Raw genomic sequence first — 18,183 nt, forward strand, 5'->3', positions numbered from 1 at the left:
CAAGGGTCACAAATCCAAATTTTGCAACGTTTCGCGTGTTTAAAACTAACACATAAAATAATAATATTAATAATAATCATCATCATCAAAATAATAATATTAATAATAATCATCGTCATAATAAAAATATTATGACAGAGAATTTTGCAACGTTTCGCGTGTTTAAAACTAGCACATAAAATATTAATATAATCAAATTTCATGTATGAAATTATTAAAATCAAATAATAATAATAATAATAATATGACAGAGAAAAATAAATCAAACAATTATCATTACACAAAAAAAAGAAAATGAGATAAAGTTTGTGAATGAGAAAAAGATTAGAAAGAACCTCGGTTAAGGAATATAGAGCGTTGTTCTTAGGGAGAAAAAAAAAAAATATGCCTTCACGCTCAGTTGGATAACCCTCGTGCTGATAACGTGTTATAAAATAAAGGTAATAAGAGAGACAAAGGAGAGGAAGAATAGAGAATGAGAGAGTAGGGAGCAACTTCTGTTTTTATGTGTGTCTCATTACTGATAGGACGAGTCCTATTTATAGGTACAATATGGTAACCCAGAAAGGATATAAAATCAAATAGTAAATACAAAATATTACATCATAAAGAGTAATGAATAATATGATTATCAATCATATGAGTAATTGTATAAATCAATGGACGACCATTAATTCATAACACTTTTAAAATATTTTTGTTGATTTTGACGTCTACGTACCAAAAGTTCCGCCTAATTTTCACTTCTAACGCCTTTTTAATCTAATTTTAGTTCTTATAATAATAATAATAATAATAATAATATAATATATTTAATTTCATTTATTTTAAGATTAAGTAATTTTAGTCTAAATTAATGATGAGTTTGTCTAAAAATAAAATAATTTTAGGAAAAATCATTTACTAAGAAATATATCAGATTTTCTTACTGAGAAAAAATAACAGAAAATTACTTATCTTTAAAACAAGCAAATCAGAAGCGCATAAAAAATAGAAATCTGATTATTTCATTAGAAAAACCCTTTTATAAAACGGAAAAAGTTTAAACCAAGCCTAATATATAATAAGCCCAATATATTATCTGATTGTTAAAAAATATTTTACAGTTTATTTTTAAACATTGCTATTGGTATAGTATGAGTAAGTAATTAAGGTTTTTTTTATTGACAGACAAGTTTGTTTTTATGAGGACAAATATTCTACATAAACCAGTAAATTTAAACTAAAAAAAAAAAAAAGAAACGAGAGCACATCCATTCTTTTAATGAATCTCAATATCTCAACATATTTTTTTTTATATTTTATTAAAATACATTTTATTCAAAAAATAAATAATTTTTTTAGATACTTAAATTCTGTAAACATGTCAAAGGAATTAGCTTTCAGCTATCGAATATGGAATGTCTTCGTACAAACAAAAAAAAAAGTGAAAAATAAAAATAGTTTACCGATGTAAAATTTTTAGACATAACTTGTCATATCATTATTAAAAAAATATATTTCTTGTTAATTTTGTTTTTAAATTTTTTTTTTAAATACTTATAAATTTTGTTAATTTTATTGTGAAAAAAAAATTGCAAGAAATTGTTACCAATTTTCTTGCAAAATATTTTATATAAAACATTTTTTGTAACAAATTTTGTAAAAACACTTACAAATTTTATAATTTTGTAAGAAATAATTACTCACGAAGGAATTACCTGCCAATTAAAATTTTTAGAAAAAATGACAGAAAAAAATATTTTCTTGTAAATTTCTTTAACAAATTTGTAAAAGAAAAATCTCATGTGAGAATTTCTAGTAATATATTTAGATCAATTTTTTGAACATGTGATGTAAAATTATAAATACTTAAATATAACATTATTTTTTAAAATCTTTATTATTAAATTTGAATTGTTTATATAAAGAAATGAAAAAAGAGCACAGGACAAATATATGCGTGAAGAAAATACAATGTTGTTATGGGATATCTTAGTTTGCTGTAGACAATTTATTTTCTTATTTATTTTTTAATATAAATAAATAATTTATATTTGAAGTAATTTTTATTTATCAACGGAGGCATGAAAAAGAGAAAGTGGAGGGCTCTGAGAATACGGAAGAGCAGATGCGGGGGAAGAGGATAATGGGTCCTGCTCATGTCGTTTCGAGTGCTCATTGGCCACTCTAAATTTTTCACACACTTCTGAAATTTTAAACTTCTGAAATTTTAAACTATTTCATGACTTAAAAAATAATAGAGTTAATAAATAATAATATTTCTTCTTTAATTTATTTCGTTAACGTAAACGTTCATATTATTTTTATTTGTTTGGACACAAATTAAAAAATGTGCGATTTTGTTGTTAATTAAAAAGATGTTGAATAAAAGAACAAATAACTTATATTGTTGTAATTAAAAATGTTTTAGATAACGTGACCATAAAGTGGTATTTTCTTCCCCTAAATGGCATAAAGTGAAACATTATGTTTTAGATAACCTTAGGTACTACGTACGTTCCACGCATTATCCCTCAAGCGTGCAAATAAAAAGTACTCCAACACTCGAACGTTACGAAACCTAACAAAACAAACTTTGATGAGATACACACTTTTAGATTCTATTACCACTTCAAAAATAATCATTTCTCACATTAGTATAGATTTGAAAAAGAATATGATATATATTCGTTACTTTTTTTTAATATACATAATAGTAACTAGCGTAACACAGACGCAATTGCGTATGTGTGTATGTATTTTTTAAATATGCGTGATATTATATTAGTAGGTGATAATATTATAATGTTATTAAGTTAATATATAAATTAAAATTATATTTATTAAAAATAAAGTAAAATATATCAGAACAGATAAAAGAATAACCATTGATAAATAAAAAAGAAGAAAAGAAACAAAGACATCCAATTTTATAAAAAGTTTGTAAAAGCAACAGCCAATTTTTAAAAATTTAATAAATTATTATATTTAAAGAGTAAAATCGATATTTTGAAAAGTGGACACAAAAAGGAGAATCCCCTTTATATATTGTTATAGATTATAATTTTGTTTTAGTAAGAGTGAGAGGAAGAGAGAAGGGTGAGAATATGACTCATGATGAGCGTTAGAGAGAAAAGTGACAAGTTGACAAATAATATGAACTTGTGATAGAATGATGGAATGGTAGGTTTATGTTAAAGGATGAAAAGATAGGTTTAAGTCATTGAACTTAAACCTTTTCTTTTGGATTTATTTTTTTGACTCCAAATTTCTAAATGAATGATACATCACTCTTTTACCAAAATTGTGGTAAAATTTGAACTTTTGTTTTCAAAAAGTATTATTTTATTGAAAAACTTTTCGTTTGTTAGTTCTCAATTGTATATAGTATTAGATGTCACATATTAACATGAAAGATTTGAGAATGAAGAAGACAACAAATGTAAATGTTTACTGCTTTTATCGGTTCTTTTATGTTTCTACAAGGTACAAACTTTTCTTCTTCTTGTGGATATTTTCTTCTTCTCCCAGATCTGAATATTTTTTTATGTTTTTCTTTACTTGATGAATGAATGTTTTCTGGCAGATGAATGAACCGTTTCAAGAACACAATAAAGGTAGAAACTTTTCTTCTTCTCGCAAATCTTTTCTTCTTCTCCCAAATCTGAATATTTTTTTATGTTTTTTTCTCTAATAAAATAATGTTTTGTGGCAAATGGATGAACTATTTCAAGAACACAATAGAGGTAGAAGTTTTTGTTCTTCTGACGAATCTATTCTTCTTCTCCAAAATCTGAATATTTTTTTATGATTTTTGTTTCTCTAATAAATGAGTGTTTTTTGGTAGATTGATGAACTGTTTCAATAACACAATAAAGGTAGAAGTTTTTCCTTCTTCTCGCGTTTTTTTTTTCTTCTCTAACCTTTGAATATTTTTTTATGTTTTTTTTTTTTCTGATGAATGAATGTTTTTTGGCTGATGAATGAACTGTTTCAAGAACACAATAAAAGTAGAACATTCTCTTCTACTCGCATATGTTTTCTTCCAAATCTAAATACTTTTTTTTTATGTCTTTTTATGTTTTTTCATTGATGAATGAATGTTTCATGCCAGATAGATGGACCTTTGAAGAACACAACAAAGGTAGAAGTGGGTGTGCCTCGAGATGAAAATGTTTTATTTTTATCAGTTTCGTGCCTTTTTTTGTTTATGTGGATTATTCTTTTCTCTTGTTGTATGGTTTGTAATGGTTGATAATTTTATATCAGATCATCACTATTTTTGTTTTTAAGATGAATGAAATCTTCAAGAAGGAAAAGATGAAAGAGCTATTGAAACACAAGAACGAAGTTCATTTTTAAAAGCTTTGATTTTTACTAGAAGGACTAACATCATTCTCCTTTTTTAAAAAAAAAAAATTCAAGATGAATGAAATTTTCAAGAAGGAGAATATCGAAGATCTCTTCAAAGTCAAAGGCAAGGCTATCAAGCATAAGTACAAATATTTTTTTTAGAAAGTTTGTTCTTCCATTCTTTAAATCTTAGTTTTTGTGAAAACTTAATGTTTCTTCTACTGTCTATGTTTTTTCTTTTTCTATTAGGATACATTTTTGTTTAATCCATTTAAGTTTTGTTTGTGTCATATTCAACTCATTATTTTTTGTGTTTTTCTTCTTCTCAAATTTGTTCTTCTAAAGTTCTTTTCTTTTTGTTTAACATGTTAAAGTTAGAGTTTTACATTATTAGGATTTTTCTATGCATTAAAATCAACTTACTAGTTTTTATGCTTCTCCTCTCCTTTTATGATTTTTTTTTTCAATTATGAATTTGTTTAAGTAGTTAAAGTTTATGTTTTTTTTTTTGTTTTTTTTTTCCATCAGATTCAATTCATGGTTCCTTCTTTTCTTTTTCGAATATGATTTTTTTTTACTTTTTATTTTTGGCTACCTTTTTGTTTAACCCATTAAACTTATAGATTTTATTAGTAGGGTTTTCCTTTGCAATGCAAAGTTTGCATTAGATTCAACTTATTGTTCTTTTTTCTTCTTTTTTTATCTATTTATTTGTTTTGGGCTATGTTTTGTTTAAGCCATTGAAGTTTTGACTTTTCTTTACGTCATATTTGATTCATTATTTTTTCGTGTACATCTTCTTATATCATTTCTGTTTTTTCATCTTTTGTTCTTCCAAATTTTTTTCTTCTTCTTCCTCACAAGACACACCTACCGTGTTTTCTACAAGGATGAAAATAGTAGGTTTTTGACAACAATGAGGTAGTCAAAAGGTAATTGTTGAAGATGCAAAAGTTTGCGTAAAACATCTGTAAATTGCTAATTGCTAAGAACATAAGAGCACACAAACTTGTGTGGGAAAATTTAATTTTCGTGTAGAACATCTATGTTTGATAGAAGTTGAAAAATGGCGTTTTCGAAAAGGCATGCATAGAAAGATATAACATTCATTCAATGCAGTCGGAGAATGCATTGTCCCAAAAAAAAACATAATTGGTGATTTTCATAATTAATGTTTTTAAGATAATATGATAAGATGACAACTTTAGAAATCTTTACAAAGTTTCTTGAGGAACGTAGCTAATTTTTATAAAATAAAATAAATTAAAAATTATAATACAATAAATTAATTAGGATTTGGTGTGAAATTTACAAATATTATAAAATCGAAATGTTTTGTAGTATTAAGACGAAATACTTTCAAATATAATATTTAATGTTATTTTATAAAATAATATTTACTATTTGTGAATTATAATAGGGTTAAAATACTTTGTTGGTCTTCGTTTTGGTTCAGAAATCTCAAATTGGTCCTCGTATTTTAATTGGTCTCGATTTGGTCCTCATTTTTGTAATTGAATATTAAATCAGGGCAATCGTTAACTGTTGGCAAACAACGCTTCTATGTGATGATGTGGCTGTAATATTCATTCTTACGTGTCAATGAGTTGTGGATGACACCGTAAACAACCATTGTTGTCTTCTCTTTTAAGAAGGTGATATTGGGAGAGGGTAAGTGTTTGAATTTGAAAGAGGGTGTGGAAGGTTTGTAGTCTCCTCTGTTTTGCTCGTCCTGCACCGATAATGTCTCCCTCTCATTCTTGCTCGTCCTGCACTTGGGGAATGAAAAATTCTACCGTTTCTTCTCATGGGGATGTGGGGAGGAGGTTCGATTTCGCACCTCTTTGCTATTGCGGTGAGAAGACAATCATGAGAACTCTGATTCCACTCGCTCTCACCTCCGACAACGATCTACTTCACTTTCACAATTCACGCACATGGGGTTCGCAATCCACGCCTCTGATTTTCCCAATCCAATCCCTAATTCCCTAATTACATCATTTATGGTTTTTCAAACTTTGTTACTTCTAATTCAGTCCACGCAGTTACTGTGCCAATCTGAAAAATAATACATAACGCCACGTCAGAAATCAAAATCAAGTTAACGTTAAAAAATTTAACACTGTTACTGATTGCCCTGATTTAATACTCAATTACAAAAACGAGGACGAAATTGAAACCAATTAAAATACGAGGACCAATTTGAGATTTCTGAACCAAAACGAGGACCAACGGAGTATTTTAACCTTATAATAGTGAAGTAAATCCAAATCATAATCTATATTTTATTTTTATAATAAATACAAATTATAAAGATAGAATCCAAATTTCTAAAGTTTTAACAAACGAAATTAAAATGAAGTAGACAATTTTGTGATATCTATTAAATTGTCATATCTACATTTTGCGTTCAAGCGAAAATCATTAGACAATATTTTTATTTATAGTTGATATTTTGCACAAACAAAAATCATGTTGAAGAGAATATGTAATTTTCACTTAAATGAAATGTTTCTCTCAAATGAGAGTTTATAGTTGAAGCTAGTGATATTTATCAGGCAAAAATTCTTTCTCTGTTTAGATAAATAAGTTGTTCAAGTTATAACTACTTTCTCAAGTAGCATTTGAGTGAATGTATTTAAATTTGTCGTTGTGACGTTTTTATATTAATTAATGTCCAAAGAAAATATTTAGTGTAATTTTTGCATTTGAATAATTATATGAAAATGCACAAATTGATGTATATTATGTGAATTTGAATGATTTCATGCATGTTACATACCTAGGGTGGTATTTTGGCCCAATAAATTTGTTGAAGGACATAGAAAGGAATAAAATAAATTAATCAATTTAAGCGGTTCTCATTCCAAACAACAACTATAGGATATAAGAATGAGTTTTAGTGAACAAGGGATTAAAAAGAGTTTGGTGCACAAAGTATCGATCTTAAAGGAAAAACATCCTCGTTACACAAAAGAGACAAATTAATATGCATTCTTATTTTAAGATACATCACCTCCAGAGGTTATGAAACTTGTGAATACCGATGGTTTCTTAAAAAATAATATAGAACAAACTAAAAACTCTCATAAGAGTTATTGTATTTGTTATTTATTTTCTTACTTTCATAATGCCTATTTTTTATTATTTTTATTTTGGGAATATTTTAAAATTTTGATAGTATTTATTTTATAAAAGGCATTTTATTAGGAGGTAAAATTAGATTTCTTTATTTTTTAGCTTCGCAATGGATGAACTCACATTTACATATATTTATGGTACGATAAAAAAAAACTTTAAAGTTACTTTATAAAAGAATATATACTTTTTTAGAAAGGATAAGGATCACAACCAAAAAATAAAAAAGCTGCATATCAGACATTGATTTATTCACATCTAGATCTATAGTCATTTATAAATTTATAAATACCAACCACAATAATAGACGATTCAATTGATACCAGTAACCGATAAGAAAAAAATGTTACTGACAAAGCTATTAAAATTACCAAACTTGCATTTTTATCATTATCTACATTTTTTTCATAAAATTAGTAATCAGCACATAACCATTAATTAATCTCTAAATTATTGAATTTAACTAGGAAGCGAATTTTCAACCAAATATATCCTAAGCAAAATAAAAAAAAAAAAAGCTTATGTCCACCGTTTATTTTTATCGTTAATTTTCAGAAGAAAAAAAAAACAATTAAAATTGGTTTAGGAACATTATAGCTAAGTGGATCTAGATCAAACCCAACTAGTAGAGGGCCCATGGCCCGAATCACATTTATGAAAAGTTAGAGAGAAACCCAGAAATACTGAATAGTAGATTTGCTGCACAGTGTAAATTGTAATTGGGCTATCAACCCTACACCAACCAATATCAATGAAATAAAAAAAAAAAAAGTTGACGGTTTCTTATTTGAGGTAAATAAATTGATTTTATTATTCTGTATTATTTAAAACGTGTATATGGGACAAAAGTTGTTTGATGTTATTAATACGCCGCACACGCTTACAAGCAAAACCTCGGGTAGCTAGAGAAATTGTTTAACGAGAGTAGTATATTTAATGAGAAACTGACTCATGTATTATTATTATTGTTATAAAATAAAATTAATAATAAAAAAATAAAGAATAACTGTTTTTTTATTAAATACAAAATATAATTAATAAAAAATAGAAATCAAATAATTAATATAAATATTTATATCTCATAAAAAATAATTAATTAAATTAATAATATGAGTAATTATAACAAATTAATCGATTGTATGTTAATTTTAATCCAATCAATCATTAATTTAAAATAATTAATGCAAATCAAATAATTAATATAAATATTTATATCTCATAAAAAAGTAATTAATCAAATTAATAGTATGAGTAATTATAACAAATTAATCCATCATATGTTAATTTTTATGAGATCAATTGACGGTGATTAAATCATAATAATTATTGGTTTATTTATATGATAAGGAATGTTTTTATAAAATGGGATGTGTGTTAAATTTGAAAAGTAAAAGTGTTGGAAAAATGGCACCAAAAATAGAAAAAAAGAAGTTGGGAAAATTAAGAGGGGAGGTATAATTGCAGAGTGTACATTGAGACAGGCCCAGCCCAATTGAAGAAGGACGCAGACACATGCTTGGCAAGAGGGAAGAAGTTTCTTGGTCCAGTCAACATAATTAAACCAAGCTCCTTGTGAAAGAAGGAAACACTTCAACAATGGGTCCCACTCACCCACATCATAAACACGCACCATGTGCATAGTTATTACTTCCCCCTATAAATACCCACGCAGACCCATATTAAAGACTCACACTTACCACTACCAAACCAACGTTTACTCGCTACTCTCTCACGCACACACACACACACGATAATGGGCGCGGTAACTCACTCTCACTCGCGACTTCCCTTCACTCTGTTACGTTGTTGCGAATAATAACTAATTTGTGTTGTTAATGGTTTTGCAGAAAAAGAAGTCCGGTGGCGGAAACGGCAACAAGGAGAACGAGAACGGCACCACAACCGTCGTTTTGAAGCTCGACTTCCACTGCGACGGTTGCGCTTCCAAAATCACTCGACACCTCCGTGCTCTCCAAGGTTTTATTCCCCTTCTTTTGTGGTTACTTGCTCCGCGCTGTTTGGTTAATTGCTGTGTTTTAAAGTTATTTTTGCTTGCTGTTGAAGGTGTGGAGACGGTGAAGGCGGAGAGCGACGCCGGGAAGGTAACGGTGACCGGGAAATTGGACCCCGTGAAGGTGAGGGACAACCTGGCGGAGAAGATGAAGAAGAAGGTGGAAATCGTCTCTCCGCAGCCGAAGAAGGACAAGGACAAAGACAAGGAGAAGGAGAAGGAAGAGAATAAAGACGCCAAAACCAACAACAAAAACCAGGACAAGAAAAACAAAGACAAAGAGGTTCGTTCGCTCATTCGTTCGTTCATTTCTGGTCCCAACCTTTTCCTTTTTTATTTTATTTTACTCTCTCTGCCACTGCCAGCCTGGGATTTTTTTTTTATTTTAATCTCCTAATTTGTTCTGGCACTGTTTGGTGATCTCTGTTGTTATTATTATTTTTTGTTTAATTTACGAATTTATTTGTCGTTTGTTGTTAATTTTGCTTAATTTAATTACCAGGTGGTGGCTACAGCGGTTCTGAAGATGGCACTGCATTGCCAAGGTTGCTTGGACAGGATTAGCAAGACTGTGCGGAAAACCAAAGGTTAGTTACTTGGTTTTGTTTATCTTTCCTTTTTGCTTATTTTGTTTTTGTTTTGTCTCTTGGTTTGGCTAATTGGGTGTGGACATGATGCAGGAGTGAAAGAGATGGCTATAGACAAGGAAAAGGAAACGGTGACTGTGAAAGGGACAATGGATGTTAAGGCTCTGGCGGAGAATCTAATGGAGAAGCTGAGGAGGAAGGTTGAGGTGGTCCCTCCCAAGAAAGAGAAGGAGGGTGACAAAGAAGGTGAAAAGGACAAGGAAGGATCAGGGAAGAAGAAGAACAGTGGTGGTGGTGGTGGAGGGGGAGGAGGAGGAGACAGTAACGAAGGGGGAATACAGAAAATAGATTACAGCAGAATGGAGTATTTGCCACAATCTGCTTTTGGCTTGGGTCATGGTTATGGTTATGGTTATGGACACGGTCATATGGGTGGCTATGGCTATGTGCCGGTGTACCCGGAGCAGATGCACTTTCACTTGCATGCACCACCACCACAAATTTTCAGTGACGAGAACCCGAATGCTTGTTCTGTCATGTGAGCGAGGTGTCAGAGGTTGATTTCATTCAACTGGGTGGTGATGGATGATGATAATAATGACGATGGTGGTGGTGGATGGTCTTGGCCAGGGTTATAGACTAGAGGCTATATAGTCTAGACTGTTTCTATTCTTTTTTTCAATTTTGGTTTTTAGAATTCCACGAGAACTTTGAGATGTTTTGTTTGTGATTTTGATGTGATTAGTTAACCAATACGGATGATATATCTTCAAATGGCAATGCCAGTTTCAGAATTTGTTACTTCCAGTTTATGCATAATGTAAATAACAAGATGGAAATTGGAATCCATTTCAAATTTGATTTTGTTGTATGCTTGTGGTTGGTGCCAATTTTCTTGATAATTTAATGATTGTAAGTAGATTTCGGAGAGGGTGGACAAAAAAGGGGCTGGCACGTACATGTCCTTATTAGGTGTCCTTGGTCGCTGAGATGAGGTGTTTGGTGCACTCATTAGTTATGACGCTTATTCCTACAAGTTTCTTCAGCGTCCTTTTTTATTTTTTCCTACCTTTATAATTTGTCCACTACTACACCATTGCCATTGCCTCGAAGCAGGGTCGTTAGTTGCTTTAAACTCTGTCCTTTTCCCACCTTTATCATTTGTCCCATATGTTAACTGCTCTTTTCCTTCCACGCTTTTAAATTTGGCTCTTTCTCTCCTCGCCTTCTTCGCCCTGCATAACTTCTCAATTCGATTCAATCATCTCATTCTTCTGTTTTTCATTACATTGACTAAGGTTTCAAAAACAATGTACATCCTTAATCATTATTAGTCCTATGTGGTGGTGATCATCTGCTAGTGTTAATTAAACATAAAGCACTGGTTTATGATGATTGTTAAGAATGCTGACAAGTGCATTTTTAACTGAGGCGTTGGGTTGCATGTGCTACATGAGGCAAAGTGCAAACGTGAGGGATCATGATTACAATGCATTGGTTTTATGCATGGCATATTTCTTTGGCGATGATGATGATGCTATCCAAGACCACTGACCACACTACCCTGCACTCAAAACCCCCTTCATTTTTGTCTGCCTTTGCCAAAAGAAAGAAACAAGAGCTTTTCTAAAAGAATGGAAAAGCCAAAAACAGTGGCACACCAACATTTTCAAATCGCATTCCTCTTCTAATCTCACACCAACATTAATATTGTCGTCAACATGTGTGCAAATTAAACTATTATTGTGGTGAAAATAAATAACTTTTAGACTAACATGAAAGATCATACAATGTATTATACAAGATAAAAAAGGACAAACTAAACAGTAACATGCTTTATATGGAGTATGCAAGAAAGAATATATAAAAACCAAGACAGAGAAACCATACGATATAATTTATGACTAACATAAGTCATTGTAAAAGAAAAAAAATTATCAATCTCATCATGTCTTTATTATGGCGCTTTTAAACTGATTTATGGCTCTGCTACTTTTGTCGTCGACAGAACAAACTGAACTTTCCATTTAATAAGTAATTTAATCTATACTTTTTTTTTAAATGTTCATTTCTATTGTAATTTTCTAAAGAATAAACTTAAGAAAAAAAAAAGTGTCCCTGCAACTGCACTCCTTTACCCTTTTCCTTTTTGATTTTGAGTTTGGTTCTGCCAAAGATTTTTTTTTTTTAATAATACAAGAATATTCTGGGCACTAACACAGCGAGAGGTCAACCTAAAACTTTTCGGCTTTTCCCCTTTACCGAGTGTTTTAATAAAGTGTATTCACAAGAAGGTGTGCTTTCATGTATATTCACAGAAACCAAATATTATGCATTTTAAAGATTCCGCATCCATGTGGCTAAAGCCCTTTTATTTTCATAGGTTTTCCATTACTCTAGCTTCTTAACACGGTCACTGACCATGGTTTCAACTTTAATTATTTTTCCCTCTGTAAATCATTAACTATTTTTGAAGCCTTAAATTCAATTATTATTTGCTATTCTTGGTGAGTTTGTATTTGGTTGAACAATAATTCACACATCGCTCACAGAACAGGCTAGCTTGAAGGTTGGTGCCAAAATCGTACGCATCGACGTACACTTGTGAAAGAAAAATAAATAAAGTGAGCTTTATTCAGAGTTGAATTTCTCCCAAATGGGGCCACACACGTAAAGGGTCAGGCACTGCACTAAAGGACCTTAAATATTCTTTTTCAGATATAAGTTTGAGAAGGAAAGGTTGGAGTTGGCAAACTGTGCTTTATGCAGAAGAAAAAAATTACAATTCTCACAAACTTTGCTCTTACTTTTAACTGCTTTTCCTTAATCCAGAATCTGAAAATAATGAATTTATGAGTCTTCTCTTTTAGATGATCTTGGTGGTAACAAAATTGAACCTTAATGATTAACAAAGGCAAAAGGTGAATGAAAGTTGAGTTATGAATGCAAGGTGTATGGGAAAATATGAGTTTATGTTTATCCTTGAACACTTCAACTGTTCCTTTTGATCATTGAAGAAACATAATTGATTGTCGAATATGACAACTGCAGGGAGAAGTCATTGGTCAAAAGTGTCGTCCTCTATGTTCTACAAACATGAGATTTTAGAGGGTGAGGCTAATACTTATTACGATTAGTTTATAAATAATTGAAGTTTGGATGGATATGCGATTAAGCAACTTGTAGTAGGGGTTGTAGCTTGTGATAGGTGGAAAAGCTATATGCTATATGTTGAATGTAATTAAGATCAAACCAGAAATTTCCAAAGTCTATTGTCGCATTTTCTTATCCTTAATATCATCATGGTAATGACCCAAAAGGTTCTTTCATGTTCTGCATAAATTAGGAACAGTAAAAACTATATCTTTTAATAAATATATGATCCACTCCTATAAGTAGTATATTCAAATTTTCAATTCATATTCGGTGATGTTGAAGTATTCTTTCCAATTCGTAATCCTGTATTGTTTATTCAAAGTTTGGTTAAAAACTTAATTGTATCTCAAGGGACACACAAACTTCACCCAATAATATTTTTTTATTGTGTTTAATTTTTTTCTTATCACCAAACATGAAACATTATATACATTCGGTATAAAAAGATGGTTAAAAATGGATTTTAAGCTTAATTCAACTCTATAAAATCAATTTGTAAGGTGAAGTTTGCACATTACTTATACGTGGGACTATAAATTAATGGGTGGTCAAGTGAGTACAAACCTCACCTTACAAGTCAGTTTTGTGGGGTTAAGTTAGACTTAAAACTCACTTCTAACATGGTATCAGAGTCATTGTTAACAAAAATAAAATCTTGTCTCTAGTCTACGTAGAACTTTCAACAAAGATATTAACTCGTAAAGTAAGTAAGAAATCATTACTATTGAGAGATAATTATATCATATTTATATAAAAGTTACATAAATGATAATCAACCAAGAGGTTTTTCAACCAAAGAAAGGCAATCGAAAGCATAACAACTCTACATTTCCATAAGCTAGAGAACCAAAACTCAAAAAAATTTCGTGCTATATGTAATTTTTTCATTCTTACCCTATATTGTACTCTTTTTAGGTAAAGATTCTACTACATTAGTTACATATATTCTACTACACTAGAAGACAAGATCCAAAAAAGTTATCCTACATATTAAATATTGAATAATTACAATGATTCAACCTATTATTCCATGCTGAAGAGGAAAACTTCAAATATGGTACAATTTTACATACTATTTTAGATTCAAATGTCACACATGATCATGCTACAGCAAAATCGTTAGGATCGTTGAAAAAATTGTAAAATTGTATGGATCATCATTTTGTCTAAATTACTTGTTTACCTTTTTGAATTAATGAATTTAATTCAAATAAAACTTAAACATAATTTAAAAGTTAATGCAATTAAAAATTCATCTTATTTTATTATGTAGTATGTTGTCGGTCACAACACCACCCCATTATAAATTAAAAGTGTTTTTACATTCCCTCTTTTATGAAGATTGTGCCACAGTGTTAAAGAGGAAAAGACACCTCACAAGTATTTAAAACACATTCGGAAATCCAAATGCAAACATGAAACTACTTAAGTTAAGCTTAATTCAACTATTCATTGTTTAATATTTAGTTAACTCCTAAGTAATCCTAAGATAACGTAATGGTGGTTCTTTAAAATTAAGGAAAGGTGCATGCTAAAAATAGGAAATTTTCGTCTTTATACTTCCAATGTGTCTCATGGAGAGGTTAAAATATATTTTAAATAGTTACAATCATCATACTATAAAAGTGACATGTGTTAGTTAGAAATGTATGATGTAACTTCTACACATATAAATTCTACCCTCATAAATTCTGTACTTATAAATATTCCAAGAGAATAAAAAAAATATTCCATAATATAAGTTTATAAAAATTGAGAATTTCTTTATATTTTTCACTTTTTTTTTTTAATCTGCCTCTTGTTAATCTTTCTCATAGTCTTTTGAAATCTTCTTATTTATTTTATTCTTTGTCATGTTTCTTTTATTAATTCCGGAAGTTCCTTTTATCTTTTTTTTGTTCATTATATTCCTCTTCATTCATATTTACATCATCTTACTAACCTATAATTGAGAATAATAAATGAATGAAGGGATCCTTCTAATAAACACTTCTTTATTCAAGATACAGGCTTCTCAAACTCTCTCCCACCTCTATTTTTTTTTTTTTCATGTTTATTATATTTGTCTGATAATATTAAAACTAAGAAATTAAATAATCCTTCTCCTCTCTAATCTCAATCAGCTCTTTGTTCTTTAATTCTCACTCTGTCTCATCACTAATGTGTTATTTATAATGTATTTTAGTTTTCAATTTTTATCAATAATTTATCGATACAATTATCTTGTCCAAAACTAAATTTAATTTCATTTCCATTTTAAGAAATGAACGAGTCAATTTGAATTTTGTTTTTTAAAAAGTGTAAAACCACAGGTAATAATGAATTTCATATCTTTCTACATTAAAAAATATATAGTGTATGTAGAAGAGATTTTAAAATAAACCTTTTCTTTTACTTTTCATTTTCTTTTTTCCATTTATGTATTCTCCAATGGACTATAATACCGGTACTTTTTTTTTTTTTCTCAAACGCATATGAATGGTATCATAACAATTTTCATGTTTCTAATACACAAGTACGTATTATTGATCAATTCCTAATAGCAAATCGATCATTTTATATTGAGTTTACTGTTTTTCATACACATTTTCCTCTGCTAAATAAAGTTATATATCTATCTATCTATCTATATATATATATATATATATATATATATATACTACTTTGTGTATAATTATGAAAGAAAAAGTATTTTCTAAAAAAATATATTTAGTGTCACATTTTCTTATCCATAGTACAATGGGGGGCCAAAAAATCCTTTCATATATATCCTTTAACTTTTGAGACTTCCAAGTCAATGAATTTGAGAGACTTTCCAACACGGAAAAAAATAGAGACGTACCTCACTTTTTGTTCTTCTAAGTTAGAAGGCGCAAAGGAAACAAAAGAAACGAAAAGTCTTCGTAATTATGATTAACTGAACAACCATAGAGAACCTTTCTCATCAAAACGCACACAAATTACTTTTTTCCCCCCCTAAGTTTGTATAGGTCACAATTAATCTTATTACTTTTTGTTGTAGATTGGACAATTATCCCGTGACTGAAATTAGGTGGACCAAGTCACAATTCAAGTGAGATTCCTAGTAAGATAATTGCTGAGGAAAAAAATGGTTACAAGTGACATCAATTGTTCCATGTCAGAGCCAAGTGGATTAAGTCATAATCGAATAAATTGTGGCGCTTAGACTTATGTTACACTCTTAAATGAAAAGAGTTGCATTCTGACTAATAACTATAACTTTTGACCTAGTAATAAACGCTCGATCCTAATATTATTTAACAATTGAACGATTACAAAACTGATTTTGTAAGATAATGTTTAAAGTTTAATTCAACAAAAACTAACTTGAAAAATATATAGTGCAGATTGTTTTTAGTGGATTTGGAACTAACAACATGAATTATTCACAAAAAATATCCACACTCAGTTGAAAATTTAAACTAATTAATCGTTCCATTAGTTAAAAATACGTTTTTTTTTATGTAATTAATTTGTTTTTGCGTGCAAGTAGCTAGTATATAGAAAACAAAGAAAATGGTAATAAAGCAAAAGTTTAATAATTGTCTTTAGCTAAAAGCATACAGAAAAGTGCATTGCATTCAAAAGTTAAAGTAGACGAGATAATAAAAACAATGCTTAGACTGTTAAAGAATGGCCAAATAAATAATAAAGGTATAGAAGATTTCCAAAGGAATGAAAGTTTAATTAAATGATGACAAAATAATACTGCCAGTGCACAAGAGACTGCAAGAATCTTACTCACCAGAAAATAATCACAAATGTTTAGTTTTGAATTTAGTTTCTCTGTTTGTTTTTTTTTACTATTTTCCTACCATGCTTTCAAAATATTTTGATACCTATTGATTTTAAAATTTTAAAATATATTATAAAGATATTGAAAATATTAATATAGTATATTTTATATGTTTAATAAAAAAATAGTAAAAAATCTAAACTCATTAGTTTTATATATAGTTTTAATATATTTTCTCGTTTTAGTTCCTGGAGATATTTCAAATCCATAACTTCGGAAGAACATCATTTCATTAAAAGGATGTAAAATATTTAACGGATTAAGCAAAAAAGCTGAAGAAAGAAAGAAGGTTGTCTACTCATCTCACAATATTTTACATATTTTCAATCAAATGATTTTTTTTTTTCTAAGGATGTTAAAAAGGATGTTAAGACTGTGATTAAATATAATTTTAATATTTATTTATATAAATACACATATACAAATAAAATTTTAAATTTAAATAAATAAATAAATAAATAAAAAAGTGGTGAATAAACCCACCAACCTGTCTTCTGGCACAACACATTACAACAGGTCGGATTCTCACTCCTAATTTCTTCTTATCTCTCAAATGAAAAATAAAAAAATACAATAAAAATAGTTTCGCATTACTTTTTCGCAAAACCTAGTTTAATATTACTTCCAATTTAATGAATATATATTATCAGCAAAATATTTTGTATTGCACGACTTCTATTGTGGTTATTATCACAATAATTAAACTTGTTTTTTCACGCAGTCAAAATAGTTAACATTTTTACATATAATAGTTTAGTTAGGTTATGGTGTTAAAAAGTTGACAACATTAATATATATTGTTTTTAGTTTTATTTTACTTTATTCATTATTTTCTTGATCTTACATAGAACAGCAATATGAATATACTATTTGGGTTTGATAGTTTGATGATGCTTTCTTGCCATATGAAAAAGTTGATCCAAGTATGACCAATCTTAATAAAAATTAATTTATTTTTTTTGCCAAAAATATATTTGGCCCACTTCTTTTCTTCTTTAAAAAGACTAATTTCTAAGAGAAAAATATTTTTTTAACTCAATCTGTTTTTTAGTGAGTTCACCCTTTAAAAAATAAAAACAATAGTAACCGCAATTTGCTGAAAGAAAAAAAAATTGCATAATGTGGGCATGATAAAAAAA

The 18,183-nt window shown here is 29.1% G+C and overlaps 1 protein-coding gene across 1 annotated transcript; it reads left to right on the forward strand.

Annotated features, from left to right (window-relative positions):
• Positions 1–9,081: 9,081 nt before the first annotated feature.
• LOC114169974 (Heavy metal transport/detoxification superfamily protein) lies at positions 9,082–10,942 on the forward strand. The gene is made up of 5 exons (XM_028055400.2): positions 9,082–9,235; positions 9,321–9,450; positions 9,538–9,767; positions 9,987–10,071; positions 10,165–10,942. The coding sequence occupies exons 1-5, from the start codon at positions 9,227–9,229 to the stop codon at positions 10,611–10,613; spliced, it is 903 nt and encodes a 300-aa protein (XP_027911201.1). The 5' UTR covers positions 9,082–9,226; the 3' UTR covers positions 10,614–10,942.
• Positions 10,943–18,183: the final 7,241 nt, after the last annotated feature.

Source organism: Vigna unguiculata, chromosome 11 (genome assembly GCF_037176805.1).
Source record: "Vigna unguiculata cultivar grain cowpea cultivar isolate G323 ecotype 2 chromosome 11, ASM3717680v1, whole genome shotgun sequence".
Taxonomy (NCBI): domain Eukaryota; kingdom Viridiplantae; phylum Streptophyta; class Magnoliopsida; order Fabales; family Fabaceae; genus Vigna; species Vigna unguiculata.